General features: G+C 42.1%; 2 protein-coding genes across 2 annotated transcripts; both read right to left on the minus strand.

Moving 5' to 3' along the window:
• Window positions 1–1,882: 1,882 nt before the first annotated feature.
• LOC101952113 (olfactory receptor 11A1-like) lies at window positions 1,883–2,830 on the minus strand. The gene has a single exon (XM_005310420.4). It carries the CDS (start codon window positions 2,828–2,830, stop codon window positions 1,883–1,885), a length of 948 nt encoding a protein of 315 aa, XP_005310477.4.
• A 9,478-nt stretch (window positions 2,831–12,308) lies between these two features.
• On the minus strand, window positions 12,309–13,253 carry LOC101952377 (olfactory receptor 6N1-like). Its single transcript, XM_005310421.2, has one exon. It carries the CDS (start codon window positions 13,251–13,253, stop codon window positions 12,309–12,311), a length of 945 nt encoding a protein of 314 aa, XP_005310478.2.
• Between the last annotated feature and the right edge of the window lie 1,577 nt (window positions 13,254–14,830).

The raw sequence follows: 14,830 nt of genomic DNA on the forward strand, positions 1-14,830 counted from the left end.
ATGAACGTTGCCTTGAGATCTCTCAAGAGGGTTCAAGGGACATCCCAATGTACATAAACAAATATATCCACATGGTCTGCCTTGATCTAACTCTATAGGTAAATAAGAAGCAGATAACAACTCTACCTTCCTTAGATGTACTGCTACTTCTTCTAGTCCAAGTAAATTCATAAAAAGTCTAAAGCTGTGTCCTGCTAAGTGCGGGGCAGGGGCATCATTGATACATGATTGTTATAGGAAATCCATTCACACACTTACAGATGCGCCGACTTCGCCAGTTCCTGGGGGTGTGCTCGACCCCCGCTCCACCCCAGGTCTTGTCCCAACTCCACCCCTTCCCACAAATCCCCACCCCACCCCTGCCTCTTCCCACTCGCATCCCATTCCACCCCCTCCCTTCTCTCTTCCTGCCCCTGCTCGTCCACTTTCCTCCCTGCCCCAATGCTGCCTGACTGTTGCTAAACAACGGACAGGAGGCACTGGGAGGGAGGGTGAGGAGCTGATCGGCAGGGCCCACCAGCGGGTGGGAGGGAAGGGGAGGGGAGGAGATGATCCAGGGGGCTGATGGTGGGTGCTGAGCACCCACTATTTTTTTTCTGTGGGTGCTCCAGCCCCAGAAGACACCAGAATTGTTGTCCATGCACACTTACTCGAGATGCCTTCATCTGTACTGCCAGGACCGACTGGACTGTGGTGGGGTTTCAAACATGTCCTGGCTCACAGCATAGCTGGACCCCCTGTTCACATGTCACCCCCTCATCCACCTCCTCTTCCTCCTTGCTTTTTATGGCAGTGCCCTGTGACTCTGGCTCCTCTGAGGTATCCACGGTGGTGTGTGGGGTAGTGATGGGGTTTCCCCCAAGTATCTCATGTAGCAATTTGTATAAGCAGCAGGTCAGTGGCTTAGTGTTAGATTGACTGTTGGCCTCCCTGGTCTTCTTGTATGCCTGGCACAGTTCTTTCTTTCAATATAAGGAAGAGTTGCAGATATTAGCTGGCTTATGTTGGTGACGTACAGATATTGGCTTCTGTCACAAGAATTCCAAACAGTTTGTAAACTTTGTGTCATCTCAGCAATCTGGGATCATTTCCAAAGACTAAAACTGCTAATGGAGAATCCAAGAAAGGAAGAACACATGATACCACAAATGTAATAGGCTGGTGACAATGTTAAAAGGCTTAGATTATTATTTCAAAAAATATGCAACACAGAAAAAAGGAAGAGACAAAACTCAACCCATTATTTTATGACAATACATAACCATATTTTGACTGGACCAGCTGGTCACTTGTTAACTGGTTTGTTTTTCTTAGGAAAAGTGGATTTCTGAAGATATTACACATAGTGGATGAATAATCAGAACTAGAGTCAATTTAAAATCAACAGTTTTCAGACTGAGGGTTTTCAGTCTTTTGAACAAATCCTGAAAAAAAAGTAACTTTCCATAGGGGACAAAAAAAATTCCGCCATCTTTTCTAAACAGATCCCGCCTTTGTTTCACTGGAGACATTCAAAGCATTTGTCTGAATGAAATAATAAACGAAGAATATAATAAATATAGATTAGGAAGTTCTCATAGTTATAGCTCAAACAACCTAACAAGTGTTCGGAAAATGTGTCAACAAGTACATAAAAATGCAAGAGGAAAACAGAAAATAAAATTTATTATCACTTAATACTCAACAGAAAACAGTCAAGCCAACTGGTAAGTTTCTGGTATATTTATTTTGCAGTTGGAAAGGTGATGATGAACTGAGGATGAATAGCCTGATTTAGACCCACAGAGGCCAATGCTTTGACTGATAAGAACGTGGACCATGTAGATGGTTCATTCCTGACTAATGATTTGATTTATTCCCATTTCAATCAATTTCTCTGAATTCATGGGAATACCCTATACTTCTGCAGAAATTTCCTCAGGGCCTCCTTGACCTCTTTGTTTCTCAGGCTGTAGATGAGGGGATTGATCAGGGGTGTCAAGACCGTGTAGAAGACAGAAAATACTTTGTTTGGGGCTCTGAGTGCACCAGTGTTTGGTAACATGTAGACAATCATTAAGGTCCCATAGAAGATTGTAACCACAATAAGGTGGGAGGAGCAGGTGGAAAATGCCTTTTGCCTCCCAGAGGTGGAAGAGATTCTCAAGATGGCAGAGATGATGTAAACATAAGATGTCAGGGTCAACAGAAATGGGGGAACAGTGTCTATGGAGGAGAATATGAGGGTCGCTAGTGTCACCAGACTGGTGTCGCTGCAGGAGAGATTGATCACTGGGCTGAGGTCACAAAAGAAATGATCAATTTCATTAGGGCCACAGAAGGCTAATTGAGACACCAAACACATTAATATGGTAAGAACTATGAATGAACTTAGCCATGATCCAGCTGCTAGTTGGATACAGAACCTGCCATTCATACGGGTGACATAGTGCAGTGGTTTACATATCGCTAAGTATCGATCATAAGACATCACAGCTAGAAGATAACACTCAGTGGTCACTAGGAAACCAAACAAATAAAACTGCACAATGCAGCCTGTAACAGAAATGGTCCTGTCCCCAGTCAGGAAACTGGCCAGCATCCTGGGAAGGATGGTTGAGTTGCAACAGATCTCCAAGCAGGACAAATTTCCCAGGAAGAAGTACATGGGGGAGTGAAGGTGCTGATCAGTCACAACTAGTGCTACAATGAGAGTGTTTGCAGCCATGGTGACTATGTAGATCACTAGAAACAGCAGGAAGAAAAGAATTTGCAGTTCAGGAAGATTCCCAAATCCCATCAGGATGAATTCTGTGACAAATGTTTGATTTCCCCCTTCTCCTTTCTCCATGAGGTGTGTGTAGGTTTCCACTTTTGCCATTCTCTGTGTGATGTAACTGGTGATTGAGAAAAAGCAATAATCATTTAGAGAGTTTGCTGTATGGTTAAGACTCAATCAATTTCCTTCCATTTGTTTCCATAAAAATTGAGATTGCAAATTTGATTGGAGTTTATATCCTCTGTCAGCCAAGGGACTGCTTCACACCCAGATATTGAATAGGGCAATGACTCTCAACTGGGGTACCGATACCCTTGGGGGTAAGCAGAGGTCTTCCAGGGGGTACAACAACTCCTAGCTTTACAACAGGCTAAATAAAAAACTAGTGAAGTCAGTACAAACTACAATTTCAAACAGACAAAATGAGAAAGTCAGCAATTTTTCAGAAATAGTGTTCTATGACACTTTTGTATTTTTATTGTTCATTTTGCAAGCAAATAGTTTTTAAGTGAGGTGAAACTTGGGGTATGGAAGACAAATCAGACTCCTGAAAGGCATACAGTAATCTGGAAAGGTGGAGAACCACTGGCATAGGGTATTGGGATACAGATTCCCCTCCAGCCCACCCAAATAGCAGCAAAACTGTTAATTTATCACTTTTCTACTAGGACTGTAGATTATTTTCAGTTAACTCAAAAAATTAGTCGCAATTAATTGCCATTTTAATTGCAATGTTAAACAATAGCATACGAATTTGGTACATTTTCAAATATATTGATTTCAATTACAACACAGAATACGAAGTGTACACTGCTCACTTTATATTATTATTTTTATTACAAATATTTGCACTATAAAAATTATAAACAAAAAAATTGTATTTTTCAATTCACCTCATACAAGTACCATAGTGCAATTTCTTTATTGTGAATGTGCAACGTACAAATGTAGATTTTTTTTGTTACATAACTGCACTCAAAAACAAAACAATGCAAATCTTTAGAGCCTAAAAGTCCACTCAGTCCTATTTATTGTTCAGTCAATTGCTAAGATCAACAAGTTTGTTTACATTTACGAGCGACAATACTGCCCACTTCTTATTTACAATGTCACCAGAAAGTGACAACAGGCGTACACATGGGACTTTTGTAGCCGGCATTGCAAGGTATTTACATGCCAGTTATGCTAAACATTCATATGCCCCTTCATGCTTCGGCCACCATTCCAGAGGACATGCTTCCAAGCTGATGACACTGGTTAAAAAAAGTAATAGGTTAATTAAATTTGTGACTGAACTCCTTGGGGGAGAATTGTATGTCTCCAGCTCTATTTTATCCGCATTGTGCCATATATTTCATGTCAGAGCAGTCTTGGAAGATGACTCAGCACATGTTCATTTTAAGAACACTTTCTCTGCAGATTTCACAAAACACAAAGAAGGTACCAATGTGAGATTTCTAAAGATAGATACAGCACTTGACTCCAGGTTTAAGAATCTGAAGTGCCTTCCAAAATCTGAGAGGTACAAGGAGTGGAGTATGCTTTCGGAAATCTTAAAAGAGCAACACTCCAACACAGACACTACAGAACCTTAACCACCAAAAAAGAAAACCAACTTTCTGCCTGTGGCATCTGACTCAGATGATGAAAATGAACATGCGTCAGTCCGCACTGCTTTGGATTGTTATTGAGCAGAACCCATCATCAGCATGGATCCTCTCGAACAGTGGTTGAAGCATGAAGGGACATATGAATCTTTCATGCATCTGGGAAGTAAATACCTTGGGATGCAGGCTACAAAAGTGCCATGATAATACCTGTTCTCAGTTTCTGGTGACATTGTGGACAAGAAGCGGACAGCATTATCACCTGCAAATGTAAACAAACTTGTTTGTCTGAGAGACTGGCTGAACAAGAAGTAGGACGGACTGGACTTGTAGGTTCTAAAGTTTTATATTGTTTTATTTTTGAATGCAGTTATTTTTGTACATAATTTGGCATTTGTAAGTTGCACTTCCATGATAAAGAGATGGCACTACAGTACTTGTAATAGGTGAACTGAAAAATACTATTTATTTTGTTTTTTAAAATGTACATATTTGTAATAAAAATAAATGAAAAGTGAGCACTGTACACTTTGTGTTCTGTATTATAATTGAAATCAATATATTTGAAAAGGTAGAAAACATCCAAAATATTTAAATAAATGGTATTCTATTATTGTTTAACAGTGCCATTAATGGCATGATTAATCACAATTATTTTTTGTAATTGCTTGACAGCCCTATTTTCTACACCTGTCTCAACTTCTTTCATTCGTCAATGTATAGATATAAAGACCAAAAGGGAGAATTATATCATCTCGTCTGATGTCCACTAGGACACATGGCAAAGAACGTCCCCAGTTAGCCCTGCACTGAGCTCAACTAATTGTGTAGGGTTAAAACATATTTTCCAGAAAGCTTCCAGGGCCAAATTTCAAACATATTTGTGTGAGTTGTGGGAGTTTCAAAAGCCTCTGGGAAACTTGATTTAAATTCATTAATTTATTTATATTTATTTTATTATTTATTATTAATAATTAATCAATTAAATTGAGTTAAATAGGTTTTAGGTAGCTAAATGCTCTTAAAATCCCATTAGGTGACTAAATACCTTTGAAAATCTGGCCCAGACTGACTTGCTCAAGGCTATACAGGAAGGCTGTGGTATATCAAAGAAGAGAAACTAAGGGCTAGTGGACACTAGACTCGTTACAGCGATACTGCTGTACCGATGTAGTTGCACCGCTGTCGCATTGCTAGAATGTAGATGCTCTATGCCACCTCCCCAAGCAGTGGTAGCTATGTTGGCAGAAGAGCTTCTTCTGCTGACATAACGTTGTCCACACTGGTGCTTAGGCATGGGTGGCGCATGAATCCCCTCCTCCCCCCGTTTGGGGAGGCTAGCCCCCTGTCCTGCCCCTTCCACCTAGGTCCCACCACTACCCCACCCCACCCACTCTCGCTCCCAGGGGCCAGAGGAGCCCGAAGCCACCCTCCACAGCCGGAGAGATCCAGCCTGCCCACCCAAGCCACCCCAAGCCCTGGCCCACCCGAACCGCCCTAAGCCCCAGCCAACCTACCCACCTGAGCCGGCCCCAGTGCCTGCCCGTCCAAGCCGCCCTGTGCCCCAGCCACCCGGAGGCTCTGAACCCCACTGTGGCTCATGCCTGGCAGGGAGCATCAGCGGAGGTTTAGAGAGGCTTATCCTCCCTCAGCCCCTATTATGTGCCACCCATGCACATAGGTCGGTGTAATTTATGATGCTCAGGGGGGTGACTTAATCACATCCTGAGCGACATAAATTATACCAAAGTAAGCACTAGTGTGTACAAGCCCCAAGTCACCCAATGACAGACGAGTGCCGTAATCACTGGAGTATCCTTCCTCTTAAAAACTGAGATGGAGCAATAAATGGCCAGGCAACGTTTGTTACACAGGTGCCCCTGCTTCCTAATCTGTAAGGATTTCCAGTTGCTATTCAAGGCAATGCCAATTTACTAGGTGGCCTATAGAAATGATGCATGTTTATGTTCTACAGAAAGGCATTGAAATGTAAGCAGATCCAAAACGCACTTTCCTAAAAAAACAGGCGCGACAATAGCCAAGGAGGCTTTCTAAAATATGAGTAAAGTGAAGGGGGACAACTCAAGGCAAGTTAGAAATATCTTAGGGTGGAACCCCTGGTCCTGGTGTAAGTAGGTTTTGGTCTTAACTGGCTTTGACGAGTCTTTTAAATAAATGCTAGTGGTTTTGAAAATGCTATCCATATTGGTAGCTCTTCATATGGGAATTACACAGATGTTAATTAAGACAATGTTTACTATAAAAAAACAATGAGAAACTAGGAAATAGTTAACTATGGTAGCAGAAATACAGGTATGGCAAAAGGCAGACTGAATGTTAGTTAATCAAGGGGCATGATTATAAGTGATTACATGAACAGTAATAGTCTAATTTTACATTAGACATGCCCATTAAGATATGGTGGGAGAAAGCATCACCCCAGAATGGTGTCATTTCATCTTAGAGTGTGCGTATAAAATCCCACATGTGACTATATTGCAATACCTGCTCGCTTTAGCTAACCAGTTTATTCTAAATAAAGCTTTTAATTGTTTTGCTCATTGTGCCATTCCCAGTGCTCCAGTAACCTAAATTATCCATCCCCGCCCTGGAGGCTCAAACCTTAAAGAATTCAGGTTGGTTTTATTGTTTATCGTTGAACTACTAACTGGGAATAGATAAATCTAAGGTAACAACACCCCATTCCTACATGGTGCTCAGTAACGCCAAAGAAATGATGCATGCCCTTAACTACCTCTGCAATCCAGGGAGAAGATACTCAGTGGCAGACTTGTGTCATCTCCCAAAACTGGGCTGAGGAGATGCATAGGAATCAGCCCCACAAGAAAGTCTGGAGAGGTGGCTAAGAAACTGAGGTGGAAAGTTCCCTGAGAACGAGATTAGATGTTAGGGAGAGAGAGAGACGGGCAGAGAGCAGGAGAGTGAAGGACAGATAGACAGGGATGTGTAAGATGATGGATAGACAGACAGAAGGGTGTTTACGGGGTAGATAGATGTTTAAGGGGATAGAAAGAGAGAGAAATGTGTAAGGGGTGGATAGAGGGATTATTAGGGATATAGAGGGGGATTGTTTAAGTGGTTCAATAGAGGGATAAATAGATGTGTAAGGGTATAGCTAGAGAAATAGATGGCTGTGTAAAGGAATTGATAAAGAGATATATAGGTAGGTGTGTGTGTGTATGTAGACAGATCTCTTTTAAGTTTCATCAGTTTCCCAAGACATACATCAAGGTGAGATGCTAAAGTCCTCACTCAGGCAAAGCTCCCAGAGAGCGAGGACACTGACAAGAGTAGTGTCTTTCAGATTAATGGTTGTGTCCAAGGAAGATACTGGGGGATTGCCCTGAGACTGGCAACACTCACCTTTAATCCTCAACAGGAAGCAATGACCTGTCCATCAACTGTGACCGGATCTGGTCTTCCTGTCAGACTTGCCCTCTCAGTTCCTCCAGAGACTCTTACATGTTGCTGTTGGGTTGGTTCTCTCCTGCGCCCAGCGTGATTGTTTGCACCACACAAACCCTTATACAACTCCTGCTCTGCATTCTTGCAGGGTTTATAAGGTACAGCAGCCTCCTCTGGCCCTTCCTGCTGCTGGGCTCTCCCTTGAGCCCTGCTACTGGTGAGCACTTAGAGTTACCTTCACAAGGGAATTAACACTGTGCTGTTTGTTAGAACAGTGTAACACCAAAGCCAATGCCAGCGGCATTTGAATCCCAAAGGAAATCTCCTTTTCCCATATGTGCTATGCATGTGTCAAGAGCCCAAGAAAATGGGAAATAAGTTGCCATGCCTTTAATGATAACATTTAGCTCTAACAGACCGTTTGCCATCCGTAGATCTCAAAGCACATTACACAGCCTGGCCAGTATCATTATCCCTATTATACAGAGGCACAGAGAAGGGATCTGTTTCCCATAGTGTCATTAAATAGGGCATTGGCATAGCTGGGAATAGCCCCCAGGCTTCCTCCATCGAAATGTAACACCTTGGCTGTGGGACCACACAGATTGACAACCTTGTCTCTTGATTTGCAAAGATTTCAGTGTGAATCGCAGGGATGTATACTATGGCCCCTCACCATAGTGTCTGGGCAACTTCAACATAAAATGTACAGGAATTGCTAAGTCCCTCATAGCTTTAATGGAGTCTCTGGCTCTTCTCCCTTTTGGGGTTTAAAATCAAAACCAACTCTGTGTTTTGGGTAAGGGATATTGGTTTTGAATTGTTTAGATTGAATTAATTTTCTTTTCTGGGGTGTGTATTTGGTTGGGGGGTCTGGAGAGAAGGGGGAGTCATCTGACATTGTTACGTAATATCCAGGTCAGCACCAGAAGAAAGGACAAAAAGCAGAGAGGATGTTAATAGTTGACTGTGGCGATGCCTTAAGGCCACAAATAATCTAGGAATTATTTTGGGGCAGATCCCTGGCCTGTGTTTTACAGGAGGTCAGACTAGATCATCAGAATCCTCCCTTTTTTTCATATCTCAGCCTCCCTCAAATGCTCCTCCCAAACATCACCTAGGCATAAGATACTAATGATACCTCAATAGAACAAGCAATGTCTTAGCCCTCTCATCTCAATGCTCCCCAAACAGCTGGCTAAACAATTTGGCCTTTGAGAGCACCCTAGGAGTTGATATATCATGGGGTTATTTCAGAACAGGAGTGGAGGACATTCCATAGCTCCCATGCTTTTGCAGAGAATCCCCTCCAGCCACCTCCTCCCTGCTACACTCAGGGATATCTAGCATCAGAATTTCTGTTGTTCACAGTTATTGCAGTGGTTCATGGGGGGAGAGGTGGACTCTCAGATAAGCTGATCCCAGGCCACATAGTACTGAGGAGGTCAAAAGCAGTATCTTACAATGCAACCAGGTTCCAGGGTCTGTCTACAGGGTACACAAATTATGGAGTGGGTATCCATCTTGTACACCAGCTCCAACTTCCAACGGGCTCTAAGATGAGGCCCCTTTGTGGAGAGTCATCTGAGATTTTCAAAGAGGTCTAAAGGCCCAAATCCCACTGAATTTCAATGCCTTAAAAATAATCTGGTAGAGAGCAGCAAAGGATGATACAGGGAAAAAGGTTTATGTAAGTGGAAATACCCAGGAGGTAGTGGGAGGAAGGGAGATAGGACTAGGTTTTAAATCCTTGGAAACCAGATACTTTTCATGAACAAAAATGTATTCAGGCAAAAGCCCAATTTTCATTCAACGAACAGTAAAGTAGGAAAATTTTCAACTAGCCCTGCTTCAGTGATCTTTGGATCAGGCCCCAGTTTCCAGGAAGCCCTGCCCTCTTGGGCCCCGTGGAAAATCCCAGTGACAGTGACTTGCCAAAGGTCATACAAGAAATCTGTGGCAGAGGAAGGATATGAAAAGAGATCCCAGTCTCCTATAGGCTCCTTTGGAAATCCCAGCCCTAGCCTCCAAATGACAAAGGCATGGATTCCTAGATTTTAAGGCCAGAAGGTGTCATGCGATCATCTCATCTACCTTCTTGTATAACACCAGGCCAGAGAGCTTCACCTTGAAATCCTTGTGCTGAGCCCCATAATCTGGGTTTGTGCCATAAACACATCCAGTCTGGATGTGAAGACACCAAGAGATGGGGGAATCCATCACTTCCCTTGGGAGTTTGTCCCATGGTTAATCAACCTCACTTTTAAAAATACTATGCCTAATTTGAACATTTTTGCTTTGATATCCAGCCATTGGTTCTTGTTTTTGCCTTTCTCTGCTAGATTAAAGAGCCCTTTGGTATCTGGTATTTCACCCCATGAAGGTATTGGTAGCAGGATATGCATCTAGAGAATAAAATCATGCCCTTTTGGCCTGGTGTAGGCCTTCCTGACCACTGTGGCTTCAAAACACTGCTGTTGGTCTAGTTACACTCCCAGATAATACACACAGGAACTTCACCTGTCCTCCATGAGATCTTGAAGATAATCTCTAATGGTTCAGAGATTGCTGTAGCTAGTTCCAAAAATATGTGAAGGTGAATTTCATCAGCCATAGCTACCTTAAAAACAACTGATGTATCTATATGCTAGTACGTGAAAGCTCTTTCTCTAAGAATTCTGGCAGTTGGGCCAAGTAATCCACCATCTATACAGTCTCACTCATACAACCCGTGAAATTGTTGCCTGCAAATTAGCTGCAGAATAATGGTGATAATCGGTTGAATTACCTTTGATATCACAATGGTCTGGGACTCTTGGTATAGCATAGATACTTGCCTTAATGTAGCTGAAAGCCTGTGCTATCACACAGGTGTCCTTTGTAAATGACTGAGAACTTAAACACTGGAGGGTAACAGACCAGAAATCCCATTGATGGTTGAACTTGCTGATATTTGGACAAAAAAAAGTGCTTATCCATACTTATAGCAGTTTCCTTTGCTTTACACTGACCCCACAGACAATCTAGGTTTCAGAGTGACAACCATGGAATCTGCTTATATAGATTCTTTATTCTCTTCTTTCGTATTACAACCCAAGATCCTTCTCCGTTGGTGTTAATATTCATTGCTGGACAAGGTCCTAACAGTGGTATAGTGGTAAAAAAAAGAAGTGAGTAAACTAACTTAAACTAAACTCCATATACCCCAAATGAGAAGTGGGTGAACAGAGTTTACCCATCTTTACCCTGGATGACGCCACTGGTTTTATTTAGTTAAATGTGGTATTACTCATTAATATGCATATATTATAAATTCATGAACTTATAATTCAGTGTGTTGATATGAAAAAATATTTAATTACAAGACTATTAAAAGGAGACAGATAAATAATACAAGGTTTAGAGATGGTCACAATATGTCATTTGAAACTTTATTTTCAATGAAAAATTGCCTTTCTAAAGAACAAAACCGTTTGTGAATATTTTCATGTTCTCTTTCCTTGACAAAAACAAAGACAAACAACTAAAAGCTCTGAACATTTTTGTTTCTTGCAAATAAAATATTGATTAGTTTGAGGTTTTCCTCCTTTCTGGCTATTGATTTCCTTCTTCCTTCCCCACTTTTCCAAAGGCAAAATGGAAAAAAAGATAAATAAAGAGACAGAAATAAAAATGGACATTTTTGAGGGGAAAAAAGGGATTTTGGTTTTTGGCCTTTTTTATTGAAAATACTTACCATTTTCTAACCAGCTCTAGGAAGGGGGACACAGCAGATATGAAGCATTCCAGGTTAAGAGTTACAGTTAGCATGGCTATTGTAAAAATTACAACTGTTTTGATTTTTAAGGTTTCAGAGTAGCAGCCGTGTTAGTCTGTATCCGCAAAAAGAACAGGAGTACTTGTGGCACATTAGAGACTAACAAATTTATTAGAGCATAAGCTTTCGTGGACTACAGCCCACTTCTTCGGATGCATCAAGTACACCTGTTCTTTTTGATTTTTAAGATACATTTGATCCTATATGGCCCATTTTCAATACACGAGATCTGTGCAAAGTCTACTGAAATCAATGGAAGACTCCTAGGCTGTGATTTTCAAATGAGGGGATTAGGTGAGACTGATTAGAACGGGGCACATGATTCTTTTAGGCCATTTAACATATCCCCACCATGCCAATGCTTTATTCTGCATAACCACATTTCTACACATGGCATTTGGTTTTGCAAATAATAGAGCCAGCTTCTACTACCATTGCCCATATTGTGTAATAACTTACTTTGCCAAGAGGCTCATCAATCTGAATGGTATCGCTTCAGGAACAAGGCTCTGATTCTCACACTACATTGTGGAACCTTGAACCGATGAGATGCAGCCAGCTGGACTGGGATTAAGGAGGAGGAGTGGTAAAAAAATTCCCCATACTAACTCCACAGCCAAAGTTGCTGTCAGTGGCCAGAGTTAGAGGTGTCCTAAACGGTGCCATGGCTAATAAATCCAGACCGATTTATTCCAATGCATTAAAACATGTGATACCTAGAGCAAACTTTTCTCAGGGCCTCCTTGACCTCTCTGTTTCTCAGGCTGTAGATGAGGGGGTTGACCAAAGGAGTTAGAATGGTGTAGAAGACAGAGAACACTTTGTTCAGGTCTCTCAGTGTGTCAGCGTCTGGTAACATATAGACAATGATTATAGTCCCATAGAAAATTGTCACCACAATGAGGTGGGAGGAGCAGATGGAAAAGGCCTTTTGCCTCCCAGCAGTGGAAGGGATTCTCAGAATAGTGGTGATGATACAAACATAGGATGTCACGGTTAATAGAAATGCGGACAGTGCATCTATGGAGGTGAGGATGAAACTCAGCAGTGTGATCAGGTTGGTGTCATCACAGGAACGTTTTATTACTGGGATGAGATCACAAAAGAAATGATCAATTTCTTTAGGGCCGCAGAACTTTAATTGTGACATCAAACATACTATGGTGGTACTGGCCACAAATGAACTTATCCAAGATCCGGCTGCTACCTGTATACAGAACCTGACATTCATTAAGGCTGCATAGTGCAGGGGTTTGCATATCGCTAAGTACCTATCATAGGACATCACAGCTAGCAGGTAACACTCAGTGGTCACTAGGAAACCAAACCAATAAAACTGCATTATGCAGCCACCAACAGAAATTATTCTGTCCCCAGACAGGAGACTGGCCAGCAGCCTAGGCAGGATGGTGGAGGTGTAGCAGGTCTCCAAGAAGGACAAATTCCCCAGGAAGAAGTACATGGGGGTGTGAAGATGCTGATCAGCCACAACTAACACAATGATGAGGATGTTCCCAGCCATGGTCACAACATAGATCATTAGAAACAGCAGGAAGAGGAAATTTTGCAGTTCAGGAAGACTCCCAAATCCTAGGAGGATGAATTCTGTGATGGAGGTCTGATTTCCCCCTTCTTCTTTCTTCATCACATATACCTAGGAAGGGAGAACAACAACAACAAAGAGTGGAAGAATTCGCTCTCCTCTTAAGTTAGATAAAGGTTCATTTGTTCAAATACATAACTGTTCAAAAAGGAAAATTATCTTCTAGGATTGAGTAACTGAAACATTTAAGACTCTAAGGAACACAGGAATGGCCCTAGAGCAATTGATTCATAAATTCCAAAGACAGAAGGGACCATTGTGATCATCTGTCTGACCCACTCTACAACACAGGCCATAGAAATTCCCCAAAATAATGATCCATCAAGCTTGGGTTCTTGCTATATCAGAGAATTTAAACTCCCCTAATGGACATTTTTTCAATATCATTGTGATGATTTGGAAACTCTCTCTGTACAGTGTGTGAATTCTGCGTGAGATGATGAACTCTTGGTTTGTATCTTTACCAAGCTTCAAAATCCATTTTGAATTTGCAGCCCTTTTCCTTCTCAGTTGTTGGTTTGCCTCCACATTAGACTGAAATTCCAAAGGTGGGTGGTAAAAAGGTAAGAAAAGGGTCATTGACTTGAGTGCCTGGCCATTGAAATATAATCACCCTAGACAAATTATTGACCACTGCCCAGGGGAATTAGTTTAACAGGGGAGTGGTCTGCTGGCAATGAGGTCACCTGGTAGGATTCTGTGGTCACCTGTTGAGGATGAGTATGGAGCCACCAGACAGAGGAGACTAGAAGGTTATAAAGGGCAGAAGCTGCTCTACTTCCTCTCTCTCTGTGGCCATTTTTCACCATCTCAAGAGGAGGGAAGCTGCTGCAGGAATGGAATGAGGCAAGGAGGAAAGGGATGCCCCCTAGCTGAACACAGATGGGCCCCTTTGGGAAGGATGCATCTAGGGTTCATGGCAGCAATACCGTCCAAGGACAAGGAAGAATTTGTGCCTTGGGGAAGTTTTTAAACTAATCTGGTAGAAACAAGCTTAGGGGGTCTTTCATGCGGGTCACCACATCTGTACCCTAGAGTTCAGAGTGTGGAGGGAACCCTGACAGCACTGGTAGCAGGGACCCGGCAGCTGAGCCATATGGTTGCAGCTCATAGTTGTCATAGTTCAGGGTAACTGCACCTATATTCCCCTCTCTGTGGTCCACCAAGGGCATCCACTTAAAGATTTCCTGGCTCCCAGACATCACCTCTTTTGGCCAGAGACCTTCACCTCACTCTCTCTTTAACGGGGTATTTCCAGATTGCAAAGTTTCCTGCCTTCACTCTGATATCCACAGCAAGCCAGACTGTCTAAACAGGCCAGTGTCTGTGTTTTGTTTTCTCTCCAAAGGCTATGAAAGGCCATAATTGCCAGCAGTTACAAATTACCACAGCTCTTTATAAGCAAGCACATTACAGAAAAAACATAATAATAATAATAATAATGAATAATAATAAATCCTACATGTGTCATAACTATAAAGGGAAGGGTAACAGCCCTCCTGTGTACAGTACTATAAAATCCCTCCTGGCCAGAGACTCCAAAATCCTTTTACCTGTAAAGGGTTAAGAAGCTCAGGTAACCTGGTTGACACCTGACCCAAAGGACCAATAAGGGGACA

The sequence above is a fragment of the Chrysemys picta genome, chromosome 13 (assembly GCF_011386835.1).
Source record: "Chrysemys picta bellii isolate R12L10 chromosome 13, ASM1138683v2, whole genome shotgun sequence".
NCBI lineage: Eukaryota > Metazoa > Chordata > Testudines > Emydidae > Chrysemys > Chrysemys picta.